The sequence below is a fragment of the Sminthopsis crassicaudata genome, chromosome 6, assembly GCF_048593235.1.
Source record: "Sminthopsis crassicaudata isolate SCR6 chromosome 6, ASM4859323v1, whole genome shotgun sequence".
NCBI lineage: Eukaryota > Metazoa > Chordata > Mammalia > Dasyuromorphia > Dasyuridae > Sminthopsis > Sminthopsis crassicaudata.
Window position 1 is genome coordinate 31,570,792 of NC_133622.1, and position 21,760 is coordinate 31,592,551.

Below are 21,760 nucleotides of genomic sequence, written 5' to 3' on the forward strand. Positions count from 1 at the left end.
CACCCTGCTAACACATCAGCATAGAATTGTCCACTATTTCAGCTGGTTATGGCTTTAGTTTCTTATGTGTCTACATCAGTTTCTTCAAACTTCTCAAATTTTTTCCTTCCTGATAGAATTGTTTCTGCATTAGAACTGGTTTCCTGAGAGATTCTGATCCCTTGGGTTTCCCTGTAGAATTTTAGAGAATGGAATATATTCTATCCACTGCGTCCCTCGATTCTTTGATATCTGTTCTCCCACCTGTGGCAAATGTTAGTCTACAACTAGATTTCTTTCTCTATCACAAATTTTAAGGTACCATATCTCCTTTCTTCCCCCGTATTATTTTTACTCTAACAACTAGCTCTTTTTAAATCTAAAACAGAAGTTTCCCTTAGTAACTTATCCATATTTTGAATGAGGATGATATGTTGGGTAGATAAAGAAATAATCAATTGTTTGCCTCTAGCATAAAGAGAAAGCCCTAGACTATTTGGATAATTGACTATAACTATCATTGCTTTTGTGCACATCCATGCAGGTTTATGGTTTATTTCCTGAACTCATTTATTGCTTCTTTCTGTCTCTATGGTCTCTGATATACCTTAGTTATTTTTGGTTTTGGCTCTTTTTCTTCACCCTTATGTTCTTCATTATGATCTCTCCCACTCCCTTTTCTTATATTTTCTCACATAATTTTTGTTGTTTTTGTTGGAAGTAGAAGGAGGAATTGGAAGGAGTTGGGAACTGTAGCAAACGTAACGTATAACGAAGTTGTGAGTACAGTGACTCTACTTGTAATGAGATTATATTCTGAAGGTGAAGACAGCAAGTGTGTGTATGAGAGAAGGAGGAGGGGCACTAATTAACAATAATCTAGGCAAAAAATGATGAAAATCCGAGCTAAAGTTGTTCTTGTATAAGTAGAAAGAAAGAGGCAAATGCAAGAGATATAGCAAAGAAGCAGCTTTGGCTTCTTTGTCAACTAAATGCATAGGTATGATGACATAGAATAGTGAGGAATCAAAGCAAGACGTGACCAGAGCCTGAATTAGGGTGATGGTCATAGGTTGACATAGGAGAGAATCTGTGGAGAAAGAAAGGACAAGTTTTGCATCTTATTAGTGAACAGCCTTCCCAGGATAATTAATGTTTAAGAATATTTATCTTCCTTGAGTTGTGCTCAGAACAACGTCACAACAAAACTGGAGGTTGGGAGGAGCTTTTTCAATACGTCAACAAGGACTTATTAAGTGCTCACTATATGCCCAGCATTGTGCTAAGTGCTTGATGATACAAAGAAAGGGGAAAAAACAACCCCATGCTGTCAAGGCGCCCACAGTCTAATGAGGGAGATGACGTGGAAAACAATCATGCACAAAAAATTTACTTTTGGATAAATGGAGATAATCACCAGAATGAAGCCATCAGCGTTAATGAGGAGTGAGGGGACTTTTTGTGGAAGGTGAGATTTCTAGCTGGGATTTGAAAAACCAGAGAAAGCCAGGAGATGGAGATGAGGAGGTGGATAATTCCAAGCATGGGGACAGCAAATAAAAATGCCCAAAGTCTGGAATCGAATATGTGTCTTGTAATGGCAAGGGAGCCACTGTTGCTGTATCCAGCTGAAACTCTGTCCCCACAGGTTAGTTAGATTTGCCTGAGCTTGGTCTCTTGATATCTTTCATATAGCCCTGTCTCTGGGAGTGTGAATTTGACAGTTGTATGCAACTTATATGTAAATAAGAAATCCTGTACTACTCGATTGGCCGCAATGATGGCCAATCCGGGAATGAAACTCTCCTGAACCAGTTGCCCAGGACTATAGATTGCTAAGAATTGCTAAGATGCAACTTCTCATTATTATTTTTTTCCTGTTGACATTATCTGCTGTTACAAATGACCGTCATGGGTCCTTTCCAGCATATTCACAGATTTGGCTTGTATGATTAAGGTGATATTCTAGAGCAGGATTTTAGGACTGCTTAGTTGCCTCAATATCTCTCTTATTTGTTGTCTAAGTGTTTAAGCTCAAATGATCTTCTATCCTATTGCATCCTATTTTTTAAACCTTTATTTTAAAAAAATAGAGATTTTGTTACCTCTCTCGGTAGTCCATTCCAACAACTAACAATTTTCCAATAATAACTCTTGGAGAAATTCTGGCATCGAACACATTTCCTCATGCCATAATTTGTTTCCTCTCCTTTTTCTCTTGGGAGACTTGGGAGTAGTTGATCAACTGTCCATCAATTCTTTGTATGATGATGTATCAAATACTTAATGACAACTTTAATTTTTAGAACTTTTAGTACTATGCTGCTTTTAAGTACCATCGCTCTAGTGATGTAGTAATCTTCATTGCTAATTGTTTTTGACATCAAATAAAACTCTTGTCTTTTCAAAATCCTCCACAGTTGGGCTCCACCAGATCTCTCCAAAACTTACTTCTTTCTCATGCCTTAAGATAAGCCTTATCTTCCAAAGCCAAGCAGATCTCTATACTGTCTCTTCTACATCAGTGGGTATCCCTACTTTTGTTCCTTTGTTCTGACTGTTCCTACTTTCTGAGCCATCCACATTCGTTGACTACAATTACTTAAGTTTTTCGTGTTCTTTAAGAACTATCTTGAAGCCTTTATGTACTGATGTGCACTAATCTTTCCCTTCTTGGGACTCTCGTTGCTCTTGAAATCTGCTTCTTGTTTCCATATTAGTTTATTTTGCTTGTTAAATATTTTATGTATATTCATGTCTTATGACCCCCAATTAATGACATTCCATCTATTTAATACCACAAAGGCAAAAGAGTCTTATTTTTATATTATTTATATCCCACATAGTGCTTGACATATCAATAGTGGATAATAACTAAATAAATATAGTTGGCTGATTAATTCAATCTTTGAGGTAAAAGAATCTATAGAAATAGAAATGACCTAAAAAAAAAATCTTTATCTTATATCATTATAATGACCATACTTGAAAAAATTACACTCTTCTCTTCATTAAGAAGAAAGGACATTCTCTTCTCACTGGACTATGGATGTGATGTATTGCAAACTCTATCATTCCAAGTATTGTTTGGTTTATCTTAATGGGATTTTTTTTTAAATCTGCAAAAAAAAATGTCCATTAGGTATAGAAATGATTATAATTTGAAATGAATGTGATTTTAAAAGATGACAATGAAATAAAAATGTAAACATTGTGATAGTAGCAAAAATAATCTCTCTAATAATTTTGCTACTTATTAAAAAATCTTACTGTTTGGATATTCAAGCTTTTTATTATTATTATTATTATTAAACTGGGGGCTAATCCTGGTACCAATACCAGAATATACCCATTTATATTGATATTTTATAATAAGTAATTGAGAAATGAGAAATAAGTAATTGAAGAAAAAACCTGTACTCTCACAGTCTTGAACAAATCTCTTTAACGACATAGAAACTTGTCATTTTGAAAAAAGTGGCTTGTTTAAGCTACTCCCCCCAATGATTATCAATACTTTTCCTCTCTTACCTAGGCAGAGGAAGTGACTCAGAATCTGACTTGCCTCATCGAAAGCTTCCAGATGTAAAGAAGGATGACATGTCAGCAAGGAGGACTTCTCATGGTGAGCCGAAATCAGCAGTGCCTTTTAATCAGTACCTCCCCAACAAGAGTAACCAGACAGCTTATGTACCTGCACCTCTGAGAAGGAAGAAAGCAGAGAGGGAGGAGTATCGAAAGAGCTGGAGTACTGCAACCTCACCTCTAGGTGGGGAGAGAACTTTCAGGTAAGCCCAGTCTTTCATCTTTCCCTTTTCCCTTTCCCCTTTCCCTTTTCCTTTTTCCCTTTCCCTTTTCCCTTTCCCTTTCTCTTTTCTCTTTTCTTTTTCCCTTTCTTTCCTTTTTCCATTTCCCTAACTTTTCGTATTCCTCCACCCGCCCCTGATCTGAAATAAGTTCCATTACTGAACATACTTCAAATTATGTCAATTTTAGTCTGGTCACAGCAGAATCATGACTCTAGCATGTGATATTTGTCTTATTGACCCAGACATGGAAGTTTCCATTCTGGCCACCAAAATCTACTGGTCATAGACCCTTGTCTGGCATCTTACAAAGAAACTGCCTTCATGGAGAGTCAGGTTAAGTGCAGTGAGGCTGTTCTATGGGCAATTAAGGAGAAATCTGGGAGATTTTTCTTGTAAAGTTAAACATAGAGGAAATAATGATCAACTGTCAGGAACTTTGCATCTCCAATTTGGAGGAATTGTCTTAAGCAATTTGTTCTTTATCCCTATTTTCAAAATTTGTGTTTAATACACCTTTACCTTTGTGCAGCAGTTTACACTTTGAAAAGCTTTCACCTACCTTATTGCATTTGATGCTCATAGCACACGATGAAAAAGTTAAAACTGTTATTTTCGTTTTCCTTTTACATCAGAGGCAATTGATTCTTATAGAGGCTGTGATTGCTTTTTACTAACTGTGATTCAGATCCAGATCACTTGGCCCCTTCCTCCTCCTCACTCCCTCATTCGAGTGCTCTTTTTAGGATAAATTGTACAAAACCTTTCAGATAACTGTAGTTATTGAATGTTATCCATCTAATTGTTTGGTTTACTATTGTGTAAACTTTGAAATGGAAATGATCTTACTATATAATAAAGGTAATACATTTTGTATGGTAGTGGAAAGCATTTGGAATGGTATTTAAAAGTTACTAGAATGATTACGTATTATATTAACTGTTAAGAAAGGCTTCGATTTGATAATTGTCTGGATTTTTTCCATTAAATTATTAGGTTAACTGTATGTCCTTTCTTTATATTTGATGAATTATGACTTTTCATTTTGAGAAGCTAAGATTAATTTTTAACAACTAAGAAAGATCTCATATTTGGTCTCAAGTCAACCATCAGTATGGCATTTCCAGTTTTGGTAAACTGTATCGTACAACTCAATAGCTACCCAGAAACCATAAAGGAGGAAGAACAAAATGAAGTGGGGGCTAATGGTGAAGAGGTGCAGGCTGCCCCATCGGATCCTAACGGAAAGCCTTCAGATCCAGGGTTAGAACAGAATGAGCAGAATGGTAAGGAACAGTCTCTTCCAGAGAGTACAAAAGAAATGGTAGCACAGAAAGCCACCCAGAAAGAGCTTGAAGAGATGAGAAAACGCAGAAGTCTGGAGCAGGCTGGTATCAAGATCTTGCCAGCCTCACGGCGTTTTGCCAGGTTAGCTCTGTGATTGCTGGAGACTCATGCATGGCTTGTGATTTGAAATGTGTTGACGATGGTTGGCGTCCATTCTTTAATTTCTCTCTTCATGACTTTCCCCTCCCAAACCTGCTTCCCCCGGCTGAAGTGGTGGAAAAGAAAGCGGCTGTTAAGTGTCGGCTGTTTCTCTGCTTACTGGTTGAGTATTTTAGTTGAAAAGGAGTGACCCCTCGAGTGGGCTTGATAAAGGGTGACTATTGCTCAATGCACTTATTGCAATTGAATTTCATCATTCCAAACTACCATGCCATGGTTTCTCTTAACTTGCATCAGTGCATTTTTATTTACCCTTCTGTTATTGCTATTTTGTCCATTTTTCTACCAATTTTAAATGGCTCGTATCCAGACATCATTAGGGGAATGGTCAGTGTTACCAGCTGGTGGGGAAGATTTTATGAAGGATGGCTAGTCCTTCTTTACTAATAATCCCTTGCCTTCCGCATCTCAAATGGCTAGTAAATAATTCTGTTATGGCAGCAGCTCCTGTGAACACAGCACACTAATTGTCGGCAGTTTGGTTTTAACCAGGGGTTGGGGGTGAGGTTAAAGATTTGAGTGGTAAGCTAAAAGTCTGTCATTGGTATCCAGTTATGACTGTCTCCTGTTACATAACAGAGAATCCTGAACAAGCAAAATCAGAGAAATAAGAATATTTTAATGTGCAAATCAGTTTATTTTTCTGAAACAATGATTTATTGTTGAGAAATTGATTTATTTAATAGCCGTGAAACAACATAGAGTCATACAATGACCTCAGTGTTTTCTATTTTTCTATGCAATGGCACACTTACTATGTATAATTATCTTTGATTCACACCAGTCCTGAGTAGAATATATTGACTGTATTCTTAGTCATTTCAAGAAAAATAGATGTCCTCCTCTCTGTGGGAGCCAATAGATAAACATATGTATTACAAATGTATAGGAAAACTAAATAAAACTTGTGTTTAAACATACATACATCATTTATACTTAAGCTCGGATACAAAATAACCAAAAACCGTTCATAATCTTTACATTAGTACACAGTGCAATATGGGCATGCCCATGTTACATGTAACATGCACAACGCAATCTATTATATGTATATGTATTATGACACGGATCATAAAGATAAAACATATATGTGTACACACACTCATCTACATGGTCATACTGTATATGCCCTGTTCTAAGTTCCTAGTTCAGTTGTCCACTTATTTCCAGACCACCGGTCAGAGTTATTGGCTAATTTCTTAGCCCTTTTGCTCCTCAGTTTTCTATATTCATATTATATCACATCACCATCACATCGTTAGAGCATGTCATAACATGTTATAGCATATAATATATTATATGCAGGTGAATGTTTTGTCCCCCACTAGAATGTGGAAGCTCTTTGAGGTGAGGGACAGGTTTGATTTAGATTTTCGAGCGCTGGTCCAGTGCCCTGAGCATAAATTCTTAATGAATATTTGTCAAATTAAATCAACTCTGATGGAGGAGATTTTCGGTTCTACAGATAATATAATTTTAAGTTGAATTCATTGACCTTTGAGCTCTGAAAATTTCCTCCACACCTAGCTTCCTATAATATTCCTATATATACCTTGTTTATATTACCTCTCCTAAGCCTATTCTTGGTCCTCCCCCTGTACTGGAGTCCCTCCCCTTCCCATTATGACAGTCCTTCACCTGTGCTCTGGAATCACTTTTTACTCTTCAGGGACTTCAGGGTCTTACCCCACAGGGCCAACCTATAGTTGACCAGTTCACCGGGAGTATTGTATGTACATAAGCCAGTCTTCTTGCCCCACTATCTTTTTGTCACTTGTGCCCTGCTGATAGTTAACTGGGGACACCTCCCTCATCTGCTTTCTGGGAGCCTTCTCCGGTGCAGCTGAGCCCTCTTGGAAGACAACTGTTCACAAAGTCCACTCATCCCTATCTGGCAATGTTCTTTTGTTCATTTTGTTCTTCCATGATTGACTTTCACACTCCTGAAAGCAGCTGTTTCAGGCTCTCTTCTCAAATGCCCTATTATTCCTTCATATTTCTCTCTCTCTCTCTCTCTCTCTCTCTCTCTCTCTCTCTCTCTCTCTCTCTCTCTCTCTCTCTCTCTCTCTCTCTCTCTCTCTCTTTTTCACTCTACACTTAAAATCTTTCTCTAAGTCATCCCCTTTTTATTCTTATTTGATTCTCTGTAAAGATGTTTTGACTTGATAAGATGCATCAATCTACTGGTGCAGATATGAATCCCTTCCCTGCCAGTATTCCTTGGCAGTTCATCCAGTTAACTCATATTCAATCTCTCCTGTCTGATGCCTTCTTCTCTCCCTAGAAATATGGCTATGTTTACCCTCTCCACAAAAATCTTTAGCTCAATTATACTTCATCCTTAAGCTATTGTCCTTTATCTTTCTTCCTTTTTCTCATTGCCAGCCTCCTAAAAATAGATTTGTTGCTTTGACTTCCTCAGTCTTTTCAAAGCAGCTTTTGACCCCACCACCACCCTCTCAAAGGTTATTCACAGTCTCTTAACCAATCTGTCTTATGGTTTTGTTCTCATCCTTCCGTCTGGGGAGTGTTGACATCATCGGCCTAGCCCTTCTTACTGGACATTCTCTGTTCCCTTATTTTTTGTGACATTACTTTCCTTGGTTGTGCCTTGTAAATCAGTATCGTTCTCTGGTTCCTTGGCATCCCCTTTCCCATCCCTCCCTCTATCCTAGGCCTTTTTCTTTTCTTCTTCTAGACCAGAGATTCTTACTCTGGGTCTATGAACTTGTGCATTTTAAAATTTTGATAACTATTTCAACATAATGCATTTTCTTTATGTGCTGTGTATTTTACTATAAGCTTTTAAAGGCATTATTTTAAGAAGGAAAAAGAATCTGTCACACATACATACACACAAAGGATTTAAGATCCCTGCTTTATAATTTCCATGGTCCCATGAATTAAAGTATCATTTATATGTAGGTTACTCCCTAATCTAGATAACAGCCTCCTAACCTTTTTTTTCCAACTTCAGGCCTGAAATGTCAATCACCTGCTAACTGGTTTCCATTTGGATATCCCACATGCACCTCAAATTCAATATGACCCAAACAGAACCAATTATCTTTATCTTATAAATGGGTTCTATCATCTTCACAGTGACCCAGATTGGTGTCCTTGGACCCATCTTGGAACTTTTCCTCTCCCTTAACGCACATGTATCCAATCAATGCCTAAGTCCTCTTAATTTTGCCTGGTTTCTCCTCTTCCCATTCATACTAAGAAATTGAGCTAGTTCAGGGTCCTCGCCAGCTTTTGTCCAAGAAATTGCAGCTTCCCTTGGTATCACTTCATATGGCTTTCCATTTTTCTTTCACCCATTTTGTGATTCATTAATAGTTAGCAATTTATTTTAGCATATGTAGGATGCCATTACAAAAAAAAATGAGTATTACAAGCAGGAAGGACTATTGGAATCTAAAAGCTAAAACACTTTAACATGAACATATAAGCAGTATGCTGTATTGGGGAAAGGAGTGCTGGAGTCGCATCTCACCTCACATCCTTGCTATGTTACTCTTTTCACTTTTAAGAATTTCAGTTTCTTCATCAGTTATTTATATTATTCCCGTCATAGGGTCACTGTGAGGAGAAACTGCAAACCTGAAAGCCCTCTATGAATGTCACTTGCCCTTATTCTTACTATGACTATTTCCCTGGGTTACGCATTTGGCCTCTTTGAATTTTGAATTTCAAGTTTGATTTTTGAATCTGTTTCATGAGTGAAAGTAGCACCATGATCTGTTCTAGAATGGCCCTTTATTCTACTTTTCCCAGAGGCCTCCTATCCTACCTTGGGGCGATCACTCCCCTCCCCTGCCCCTCGGTCTGTCTTCTCTATTTCTAGTCTTGTGGTCAGTGATCACACTGAGTTCCCTAGAGATTCCTGCCATCTCCCTGAGGTGAACCCATATGTCCTTACAGTATTCCTTCCTTTCCCTTTCTACAACTATACTCCTCTCTTCTTAGCATCCGATGACTTTGCTTCCTCCTTTCCTAAGATTGGATCTCCTAGGAAGAACTGGTCCTTCTCTTTCACAAGATCAATCCTTCTACTTGTGCCCAATCCCCTCCAAGACTTTACCCCACCTTTTCTCATCTTTTAGTTCTTTCCCTTTATCTGTGGACATGCTCTCCCAGATTTTAAAATAAACCCTTCCCTGTTAATTCCCTCAGACTACTGTCCTATATAACTTCTATTCACAGAAAAAAAAATTCTTGAAAAAACAGGTACAGTCATTGTCTCCATTTCCTAACATAACCACATATCCCACTGATTTCTCAACCCTTTGCAATCTGGCGATGGAGCTTAAATTTAACTGAAGTTTCTCTCTTCAAGGTTATTCATGATTTTTTATTATGAAATCCTGTTGCCTTCTCAGTTTTTATCTTTTCAACTCTGAGAAGTTTTTGACCTTGAAAACTGTCTCTCTCCTACTTCCTTCTGGATAATTTCCCTTCCCCATCCCCCTTGGTTTCAAGAATATTGCTCTGATCCTCATTCTAGTCCTAATTGTTGGACTTCTATTTTCTGTATTCTTTGCTGGGTCTTTTAACCAGTCTACATCAGTACTACTACTATTCAGGACCATAGTTTCTTCTGTCTTTTCATACTCTTTTTGCTGTCATTAGCTCCCATGGACTTAATTATCATACATAACCAGATAACTAAGAGGCTCCCAGATTTATACATTCAGCCTTACTCTCTTTCTTGAACTCACTATCTTTTGAACCTTTTTCTTTCCCTGGGTCTCAAGCTCAGGATGCCCAATATGGAAACATTATTGCCTTTCTCCTCTAGCCTACCTCTCATCAAAACATCAACATTTCTGCTTAGGGTGCCATCATCCTCCTTTCATTAAACTAGTTTGATATTCTCAAGGATATTTTTTATTGATTCTTTTCTCTCATCTATTCCACTTTGCATGGGCTTGCTGGTTGAGTTACCTTGATTCTACCTTCAAAATATCTCTTCTTTCTACTTACACCACCAAACACCCCAATTTAGTCCTCCATAACTTTTTGCCTACAATTTAGCTTATGAGTCTCCTTGTTTTGAATCTCACTCTGCAATTTTTCCTCTTTGTGGATTATTTAGATTCTGAAAGTAAAGTCTGGCCATATCCCTCTCCTGCTGAAATACATTGATTGACTCCGTTTTGTCTCAGTGTAAAACTCTTCAGGAGTATAAACTCTTCAGTAAACTCTTCCACAACACACACTTTCCTTTTCCATAGAATGCACACTATGCTGTTGTTGTTGTTTGTCCTTCATCTTCATTCTCAGAGGAGGCCCTGACATCAGGGAGATGATGCTCTGAGAAGCAAGTGAATTGTGCAGTCATCAGCCAAATCCACCGTTTGAATATTTTATAAGCTTGACAAACTATTCCCCAAAATGTATGTCAGCCCACTCCTTCCTAAACTCTGCCTCTGAGAATCCCTATCTTTTGAAAAGGCTCCTGTCAAGTATTTCTTCTGTTGCCCTCCTCCTTGGAAGTTTTTCTTGATATGTTGAGTTGTTAGTGTTTTCTCCCCTTATAAATTATATTACATTTAATTTTGTATTTAGGTTGTATCCCATCAACCCATTTTAAGCTTTTGAGGCTCAAATTTTTGAGGCTCAAAACTGTTCTGGTTGTGCCTTTGTATCCCCCCAATTCTTTATGTGTTATTAAATGCTTAAAAAAGTGCTGGGTTCAGCAAATTATCCATTGGATTTAAGAAATTTCCTCTTGCCCCTTGTACTTAAGTCAGTACAAGTCTGAAACTCTACATAGGAGTCAGGTTGCTTGGGAGGGAGGAACCCTACCTTTTTGATACCTTGAATTTTTAAAGTGTTTTTTAGCTTTCAAAGTACTATATTATCTATATCTTATTTCATTTTTTGAATAACCCAGTGGGCACGAGGAAAAGGCAGAAAGTAAAGGTAGTCTTCATCCCCATTTTCACATGACATTAGAAAGTCAGGAATTCTCTTCCGTCATTATATATATGTTTTAGAAATATTTTCCTACCAAGGTCTACTTTTATAACTATGCAGAAGTTAGTATTTATTTTCCTTAATAGATAAGCTACTTTCTAATTTCCTTTTTTAGTTCTGATTGATTTACTTTGGTTAGTTTTTAAAAATAAAGGGTATTACAAATGGAGCCAAGAACTTAGATTTTAAGAGGATAAAAGTAGATCCAGGATTCACTTCCTCCAAATTAAAATGCCATGGAGATTTGAGTTCAGTTGCATAGTGTTTCCCATTGGAGAAGTAAACTTTTTTTTTTTTTAACAACTGAATTATAGGTTTCACGTGATTGCACTTCTTTTCTAATTGTTTTCATATGTTTCAGCACTCGGTATTTTTTGCTAGTCTGTGAATCTTCTCAACCACATAGTAATTAATTACAGAAAAAACTCTCCAAGGAACAATAGACATTTAAGGATTCTGTAGAGGAAAAGCAGATGTAGCTAAATGCCAGACACATATTCCTCTAAGTCCTCCCCTTGCCAGATGCCTTTTTCATTGACTATGATCATACTGATGTAGGGAGAACAGTCAGATATAGAATTTGTTCTTTTTCTGTGATCCCTGCTTTCATTGCCTTTGTTTGGGAGTGGGAAGATGGTGACAGTCCCTGTGCTGTCCCAGGCATTCACGTGTGATATCGAAGATTTCAGAGCTGCCTCTTTTTTTACGTGAGGTCCCCTGAGTGTTTGACTTTAGCTTCTTGGTTAATCTACCCTGGAGAGAGAGAACGTCAGCTTTTATTTTTGTCACCTTACACGTAGCACAGTAGCAGCTTAATAAATGTTTGTTGAAGTCAGTATATATTGTCAAGTGAAAGGGACCAGGGGAAATGTGAAGTTTCTCTTAGTTCCATTGAACTCTTCAGGTGTATCAGTCAAGGTCAGGAACTTCAAAGAACAAAGCTAAAGTTTCCCATTAAATGGATCGAATTGGAGAATTTATTGACTACAATCCATACCATTTGGATACGCTCATTCATACAAGAAGGGTTCGAGATTTAATATCTTCTCACTACAGTTCTGAGAACCTATCTTGGCCTGGTTTGGTGAAATGAAGCTAAGATACACATGTACATGTACATACATACATATATATATAATACATGTGTATGTGTATAATATACATGTATGTATATTATATATGTGTAATAATATTTATGTATGTATTGTATATATGTATATTATTGTGTGTATATATACACACACATTTTAATTTATATTTTCATACACACATACACACACACACACACACACACAATATATATGTCCTTGAGCCATCTTGGTCTGGGTAATCAACTAGTTCCAGATGCTCTACAACTCTTGGATGAAATTGTTTAGTCTTCGACAAAAGCTGGTGTATATTCCCATACAAGAGAAGCAAATTCCAGCCTTCTTTCATTGCACTAATTGTGTATAGTTATCTATACATAATTCTAATCTGAATTCCTGTACAGTCAAGGCCTTGGATCTTAATCAGTCCCTCTATATATCCCCCTTCTTCCTCCCAGTGAAGAGGCTTATCTAACTGATCTGAATCTTTCAACTTTGACCATCTTCAAGTTGGATAAGACCCAACTAAAGATTTATGGAAAGACATAGGCAATAATTGCACAGGATGTGAAGTCACATATGAAGGGTTGTGACCTTGTATAAGTTTCTACATAAATGAGATCATGGATATTTCTGAGTTTTCCTGACCATTTGACATGAATACCAGGACAACAGAGGGATATTGCTTTAGATAATTCATCTTCTTACCAACATAAGGCTATCTTTGATTTGATACCATGATTTTATCTTTGAAAATTGGCCTTATGAATTGGCAATGGTAGCTTTTTCGTGTCCGTATGTTGAAGTAAGTTAAACTATTACGGATGTATTTGAAGTTCATTTTTAAGTCACTGGCAAAGCTCCAGTGTCAAAGAATTTTTTACCCATTGTTGACCGCCAGTTTTTACTTAATAACTGCTCACATAATTAGGCATTGCCCAACACTATTCCTAGCATCTCTCTTGACTTTTTGCAAAGTGCAACTATTTAAAGTGAAAACTAAACAAAAAAGCAAAAACGTATCCCTTTCTCTACTTCATAGACTATATACTTTAAATGGAAATTGACTGTTTTTCATTTGTTCTTCAAGTTCTACTTAACAATCCTGGTCTTAGTATAACCTAAACTTTCTCTTCAAGTTGTGGACTTTCGGATTTATTCTCTGTCCCTGGACATCCCAGGTTGTTTTTACTTTTTCTTACAGAACTCTTGCACCTCTTTGCAACAGCAATGCCAATCACTCAAGTGGAAAAGAAAATCAACATTGTACTTTTTCATTCAAAATAACTTTTTTTGCCCTTTTTACTATGAAACATTAGCTCTAGGGGCAGCTAGGTGGTGCAGTGGATAGAGGACCAGCCTTGAATTCAGGAGGACCCGAGTTCAAATCTGGTCTCAGATACTTAATACTTCCTAGCTGTGTGACCCTGGGCAAGTCACTTAACCCCAGCCTCAGGAAAAAAAAAAAAAAAAGAAAGAAACATTAGCTCTGTGAAGGCAAAGAAGTTATTTTAAACCAGTTTCCCAAAGCAGTTGCAAAAATTGGTAATACAATGAATGGTTGATTAAGAGTTCAGGTATTTTAGGTTCTTTCCCCCCCCCTTTTCTAGTCACCTTTCTGCTTTTTTAAATTTCCTCTTTCTATTGTGTTGTGGAATGGCATATTGCACAATGTAGAAAAACCCGTTTCATTTTAATTTGGATCAGTCAGCTTTATGAATAGTTACCCAGATTTAAAAGGGTCCCAAAGAGAGCCCTCTCTCAGAAAAGAATTCTACCATCAATCATTATAGCTCTGTTTTTTAGTTCATTATTTTTAGTTTTCTTTCAAAAGAGAAATATCCTGAAGGGAAAAGCATGGCATTATACCCCAAAGGACAATTATCAGATAACAATTGATCAGGGATCTGTTTGCTAATGCAAAGTTGAAAGCAGATTGGGGCACTGGGTACTTGCTGGAGGATGTGGAGGTGCCACAGAGTAGATACTATATACTATAAACAAAAGACACAATAAGCACTAAACACAACTTTTGCCACATTTTGAGTGTGCCACCAGAATACTGTTTTATTGTTTATTCTCTATCACCAAACTGGCCTCTTTGTCCTAGCATCCTACCATGATTGATTGATTCAATAGATGATCAGCCCCTGAGCCAAAAGGAGCTTCATTTGATTTAAAAATGGCTAAGTCAGAAATGAGAACCTTCATGACTAGACTGTAGTTCTCAAGAGTCAGGAAAATCTAGGCTCAAGTCCAGCCTTTGACACATATTTGTGTGATCCTGTGTCAACCATTTGGAACCTTTGGGAAACTCCTTAAGTTATAAATTACAGACGACTTGTTCATCAGAATGGATGAGCAGAATTTCCTCATTGGAGTTCCTCATAGCATAGAAATCACGGGACATGAGAAAAACTAGGAATGTCATTTGACTAGTAAGAGGACTGTGCTTCTGTTTAATGGAAGAAAGGCAATCCCACATTTGGAGCCATTTAGAACACCCCAGAGGACAGAGTCAAGATTAGCCAGGTGTTAAAATGCAGAGGAGCTGAATAAGTGACTGGCTTAAAACACACACACACACACACACACACACACACACACACACACACACACACACACACACACACACACCTTCAGAAGTCATGCTTTCTGCTCTCCCATCCCTGATTCAAATAACACACAGAGTTCTGTCTGAACTGAGAGTGTTGGGAATGTTTTTAACTAACAGCAGTCTTGAGGGGGAGGTGTTGCCTTTCTGAGCACATGTGGAATTCCGTTTAATTTTGCTCCATTAGTCAAAAGCAAATAAGTGAAGAGAAAGAAACTGTTCCCGACATTATCCTTCGAAAGGAGAATCTTTTCTGAAATGTCAACCCGGTCATGAATCGGAGCCAGAAAATGGCATTGAATGCAGACTTCCCGATCTCGAGAAGGATGACTATGCTGCTCGAAGAGCAAGAATGAACCAGCCTAAAGCAACAGTCCCATTTAATCAGTTGCTGTTTGGACCTTATATAAAAAAAGAATGTGATGGTGGGAAACAGTCCTTAAAAGGAGCATCACCGAAGAAAAATCCAGGATCCTCCAGGTGTGCATTCTTACATGTGCCTTCTTCTGTGAAAATATTTGTACAAAGATATTATTATTATTAATCTCGATTGGCTTCCATTTGTTTCAAATACTCTAGGAGAATCTAGACCCATGAAGCTATTAGGGAAGAGAAGCCAGGAAAATATCCTGTTCATTCAAAGGCATAATTCTACCTTGCCAATTGCCTTTTAGTGTTATGAGAGGAGCTTGGTTCCATCTAGGGCAGGGCTGGAAATCCACATTACTTGTCTCCCAAAAGAGGAATCCCAATCATTATAAGATAAAGACATCAGCAAACCTGCTTGGATGCAGGTGCACAAACACAAGCATATCTAGTACTCCTCTGGTGCACTTCCCCAACACGAGCTCTGCTGCTATGGTTGTTTTCCAGGGCATCATCCCGCCTAGCTAGAAGTGCAGGGGCCATGGTTACAATTCATGGAGGATCCTCTTTGCTCTTCTTAATTTCTTTCAGCTGTTTGTGGGGAAAGATGTGGAGCTTATTTTAAATTACCAGGCCATAGGCATTTTCTGGACTGCCTATTTCCTGGTGAAATAATTTTCTTTAAAATACAAACTGACATTATAAATTAAATTCCTTTCTTTAGTTTTTCTTCCGTGCTGTTTTCCTGAGATGGAGAAAGAAGTCTTGGGGTATAGGAGAATCTAATAAAGGATAGACAGTTTGTTCTTTGGAACTTTTAATTGGACCTGAATACACCAACTGGAATTTTTAAGAAACAAATAAAGACAATAGAACCTAATTCAATGCTTAGTGAACCTGGCCATCCCATTACGGGCAGGATTTATGGTTTATTTGTTGTGTTCTGTCTTGAGGCCTTCCTAACCCTTTGAGAATTGTTGACAGTGATACGAAACTCATTTTACATTCAAGGAATCAGTTAGTCCCTAGTCATCTTGAGAAAAGGGTCAGCATATTGAATTAGGGGAGAAAAGATTTTTCTATTTTCTTCCCCCTTTCTCCACATAGTTTCCATTCCATTCCATATATTTATAACTTTTATTGTCTGTTAACTATCACAATGAATCTGCATTTCTAAAGAACAACAAAGAAAGGGGAGAGGTTTAGGAATGGAGAAAATGCTGTTTGTTATTCTGTGTCATGATTTCCCTCTTTCACCCAGTGAAGATTAATAAAAATGATATTGTTTTCTTGGACCAGACAATAAATTTAGTAGTTCCAAATCATCTTGAAGATGTACATATATGTAGACATTACATGTATGTGTTTGTATGTGTGGGAATATATACACACATGTAGAAGCTTTTCTTTCTTAAGAAACATAATAGTAAAACTTTTCAGGCATATTTTACTGGTACTTTCTTGTCATAGGACTAGAATAAGTGTGTTTATATGTGTGTGTGACTTAAGTGCAGACTCTAGCTATTATTAGTATTAACTAGATTACATCTAATTTAGGAATAACAGTTTAAAATTTATAATTGCTATCAATTTTATATTCAAGCCAGCTTACATTAATTAACATGTAAATTAATACCTCTGTAAGCCCAACTAATGGAAAAAATTCTATTCTACTTATTCTCCTGGAAATTTAACATTGGCCAACTTGGCAAATGTTAACATCCACCAAAGATATAACTTTGTACAGGAGATAACAGTGCTCTCGTTATCTTTTTAGACACATTTACTATTAGGGATAGATAAAATGTATTTTCTGGCCATGGTGGACTTAGGTGAAATGCTTATCATGTGAATAATGTCCTAGTTATCTCCAAACTAATCCTCGAATTTGGATCATGTGGAGCTTGTAACAAACATTTTACTGGTATTATAAAAGACATTCCAGAGCTCTAAGGGATTCAATCAGAAAACCTGAATTCATTAAAGTAACTTGAATAGTGTGGGAATTGGACATCATTAATGTCAAACAAACCTCATTACCATTCTTAATAGTCTTTCAGTGAGTTCAGGCTTATTTGCCTAAGCTAAGTCAGAACCTATCTCCTTGTAGAGAAGCATGAGAAGGGCAGCAGCATAAATGAAAGAAATCTCAGCTTCAGGGGATCCTATATTTTAGAGAAAGAGGGAAGTGATTTTCTCTCATTTCACTCTGTGCTTACTTTCTGACTTTCTGTGACTGACATTTCTTGCTCCATTTCTCACGAACAATTTTCCCGGGGACATGGGGGCCGTGTTAACTTGGCAGAAATCTAGTGCAAAGGGAAGAAGTGAAGAAAATTGTGGCTCACAAAGAAAACCTGCAGCAGCCTCCAGAGGATGCATGTGCAACAGAAGAACCCAGGAAAGCTCCTGACATCCAGAAGGATGACCTGGCTAAGCGGAAGATTCAGAGTAGTAACGTCTCCTCACACAGGGAGGCGATGAGTTTTGTGAAGATTTCAAGCATAACAGAAGCAGACTTGGAGACATGGGATAGATTAAAAGTGTCAGGAAAAACAAGGTGTGTTACGTTTCCCTCTGCAACTCCCTCTTGGTGATAATTATTTAATTTTGAGGGAATAAAAAAAAAAAAACGGGGAAAGGCTTAAACTTGTATTATATGTTTAATAACCTGAAAAATTCAAGTTTAAGGCAAATTTAAGGCGAAACAATGTGTTCTTGGTAATTTGAAGTGTAGGAAAGCTACATACATGCTCAGAATCTTGTTTGGTTCTCCATCAGGGGTCCTTGTTCTTTCTGCCTTATTAGGATTTGTGTTCTAATCATTCTGTTGTTTCTTTTTACTCAATTTGTTTGGGGTATGTTTTTGATATTGAGTATCAACTTTGAAAAACAATAGATAACTACATAACTATATAGATGACTCCATAATTATATAGTTTTTATATAAAGCTATAACTATCAGTATATAATACATATACATACATATATGGATATATAACTATGAATAACTATTCATAGCTGTTTGGAAAGATAGGAAAAACAATAAACACTTGAATAAGTAGGAAGAAGTGTTTTCCTTAAAATATAAAAAATATATTTTATGGCAGTGATTTTTTTAACCTTAAGCTTTTGCTCCTATTCTAAACTTTCCTTTGGAATTTATTTCCAACTTTAATCAGTGATGAAGATCCAGAGCACAACTGTAACCCAACCCCCTCACCTGAAATCCAAGCAGAAACTGCAATTCGGGATGACTTTGCAAGCCGCAAAGCCAGGGCCTACCAAAAAACTTCCAGCCCCAAGCAAAAGTTTGTGCACTTTGGACCAGTGACAGAGATAGATCAGCAGAAATGGAGGAAACTTAGTATTGGCAAGGTTGACCCCAAAGAGGAAGTGGAAGAGATTCATAGAGATGATAAGATGCCTGTTGGTCGTGTGGCCCCTGATCCTGCGGCTCCTCACAGCTTAGAGGATGACAGATTCCCTCATCTACAGAATGATTCCAGGTATTCTGGACTGTGCATGTGAAATAGGATTGGCAATCTCATCTATTAACTTTGTAGGGAGTGGAGGAATCCAATTTTGAAAAATTAGCAGATTATGGAATATTGCAAAAGAAAAGTTACAATATCACACCCAATGGAAGTATTTGTGGAAGTTTCGATTTCAATATCACATCTTGATATCCTAGTCAATAAAATTACCAGTTTCACACTAAGCATTTCTTTTGGCCAAGAATTTTGGCAAGAGTTCTTTATTTTTTTTTTCTTTTGATCCCTGATCTTGGTTTTAATTCATTGAACTTTCTACATAATCTCTTTTCATTTTTTTTTTCCTTTTGGAGGATTGATGATGAAATAAAGTAGCTAGTCTTCCTCAATCAGTAAAACCTCTTAGAGGAAAAATGCAGATGTTGTCAGCGATTCAAAGTTCAAATTCTGGGCCTCCAATCCTTACCTCATATCCAAAAAGAAAAATAAAAAAGTTCAATTTTATTGTCTTAGATTGGAAAGCAAATAGATCTCCACTGGAGGTGGGAATCTTCTTAGAAGCATCTTGCAGCTTACATGTTTGCATGAATGGCCATGGTTTTGACAGCAACCTGATATAGGATGATATAGTTTGCCACAGGCCTTGGAATCACATATTTTGGTTCTTAAGTCTGCTAGCAAGGATCTCGGTTGTGCTTTCACTGGACTCTTTCTGGAGGAAAGGACTATTATGGAGATAATCCCTCTTGCAGAAAGGAAGGTTTAGTGGAAACTCTAGTTAACCCAAACAATCCACCAAGCAATAGGAACAGAATGAAAATGTTCATTGACTTCAAGAAGGCTTCTTTTGCACTTGAATTCATAGTGTAAAGACAGAAGGAGAGTGGAAATTCTGCAGGTTTTCATGCTTCCCCTCATTTCCTTTGAAGGCTAGTTGCATACACATAGCTTGGGTTTATTTATTTATTTATTGGAGTTTAAGGATCCCCATTGATAGGTAAGGGTGTAGAGATCACAGAGACCTATTCAGCCTCATAATTATAACACCAAGATTCCTATTACTTAAGCATTAATATGGCATCTGTGTTTTATTTGTATGTCCTATCTAAGTCCCCCTGCTAATCTTTATATACTTACATCTAAACTTATTCTTTATGTCATCACTACTAGAAACACTTCTAGCAAATTTCTGGGTACTAATCAGCAGTAATTTACAGACCTAGAAATGAGAAAATGATCCTTCTCCATTTGTTAATCGGCTCCCTTCAGCCTTCCTGCTGCTCCCACATTTTCCAAATTTCCCCCCCTCCTTTCTTCCTTTGCACCATCAATACTTTACTGCCAGCAAACCAGCAGATTCCAGCTTAGATGAATATTGCAAAGAGAGCCCTGCCTCTGCAGCCCTGGGTGAGGTTCAGGAGCAGAAGGACCGTCTGGGAAACAGCGAAGAAGGTGAGATGTGAGATGTGGAGCCAGCTTTCAAGGAAGATTAACCCTTAGCAGCGGGGCGGGTGCTTCCAGGATGCATGTTGCCTCAGTAACAAAGCTGTGCTCTCTGGCTTCAGCCACATGCAACCAGCTGCCACTGTATGACCAAAAAGAGGATATTCTTACCAGAGGAGATTTCGAGACAGAGCGGAAGAATGGAAGATGTGGGAGCCAACGACAACTGTGAGCAGCTTGCCTGCATTTCGTATTGGGCTGTTTCATGCTGTATGGCCATTCTTTCCAGCTTGAGAGATTTGTGCTACGATTAATTATTTAACCCGGAGTAGAGTTAGAGGAATTTATCCATATGGATCACAATTCTGCTTCTGGATTTCCTGTGACAATAAGGATGGATAGAGGCTTCAGGATTTGGACAGTTTTGTTTGTTTCTCATATTTGCATGTGTTGGTTTTGTGTGTGGTGAATCTTTATTCTTAAAAAGACTTTTTATCCCTGGGATTATGAAAACCTTCATTGGAAATGAGCCGCCATGTAAGTACCAGTTACACTAACTAGTGCCTTGCCAAAAGCGTAATGAAAGTTTGTGCTGTTAAAATAGTAGTTCCTTAGTCATCTGTCGTACGTGCTTCTGACGCTGCTGTGGACATTAGCTCTGGTCTTGCTCCTGGGGAGCAGTGCTTCTGAAAATAGCCTTGGCAATAACCCACCCGAGTGACTAGCCCACTCAATGTTCTCCTAGAGCAAACTCTGTTGCCCCCATGAATGGGGCAGGAAAGAGTCTTGGGAAGACGATAACTCATGACGTCCCGCTTGGCAGTGGAGCCCGGGGGCAAAGGAAAATGCCTGACCCTCAGAAAGATGACATGATGGCTAGAAGAACGGGAGCGTTCCTTAAGCACGCTGTATCCAAGTCGAACCAGTTCCTCCCAGTGCCATTTGCAAAGCAACAGGACGGGGAGGAATCTCCCAAAGGACTTCCAAAGAAAGTGGAGAGGTCAGAAGCTTGTGCTGTGCCATTGCCATTGTGTTCCCAAGATGGATTGCTTGATAAATGCTTGTTGAGTTGGATTTCTTAGTAGCTCCGTTGTTGCTCATTATTGAAAGACCAGAATTGATTGGATCTGCTGGAGTTGAAGTAATAATTTCTAGTGTTAAGATGTCCAAAAAGTAGCTAAGGTCCTTATACCATTCTATCTAAACTTTTAATAGTTATTTTTTTATTTTTTTAAATTTCACTTATTTTTATTCTCTGACTTCATTCCTATTTATTTTCCTTTTTTTTTTTTTGAATTTTCAATAGAATGGGATCACTAACTACTAACTGGAAAAATTGAATTTGAATGTATCATACATTGTCTTACATTAGGAGCTTCCAACTTCCAGCGGGTAAAGGAGGTGAGCTCTGAGATGGATGCCCCAAGAGGCAAATCAGCCTATTTGTATTGATTATTCTCTTTCAAACAATATTATTAA

General features: G+C 37.7%; 1 protein-coding gene across 1 annotated transcript in view; it reads left to right on the plus strand.

Moving 5' to 3' along the window:
- Window positions 1–21,760, plus strand: part of LIMCH1 (LIM and calponin homology domains 1) — a 335,209-nt gene that overhangs the window by 246,381 nt on the left and 67,068 nt on the right. Inside the window, 9 exon segments of the mRNA XM_074273744.1 lie at window positions 3,515–3,767; window positions 4,944–5,213; window positions 15,166–15,224; window positions 15,227–15,458; window positions 17,650–17,904; window positions 18,527–18,853; window positions 20,184–20,290; window positions 20,404–20,509; window positions 21,027–21,281. Of these exon segments, the coding sequence (XP_074129845.1) occupies window positions 3,515–3,767; window positions 4,944–5,213; window positions 15,166–15,224; window positions 15,227–15,458; window positions 17,650–17,904; window positions 18,527–18,853; window positions 20,184–20,290; window positions 20,404–20,509; window positions 21,027–21,281 (1,864 nt within the window).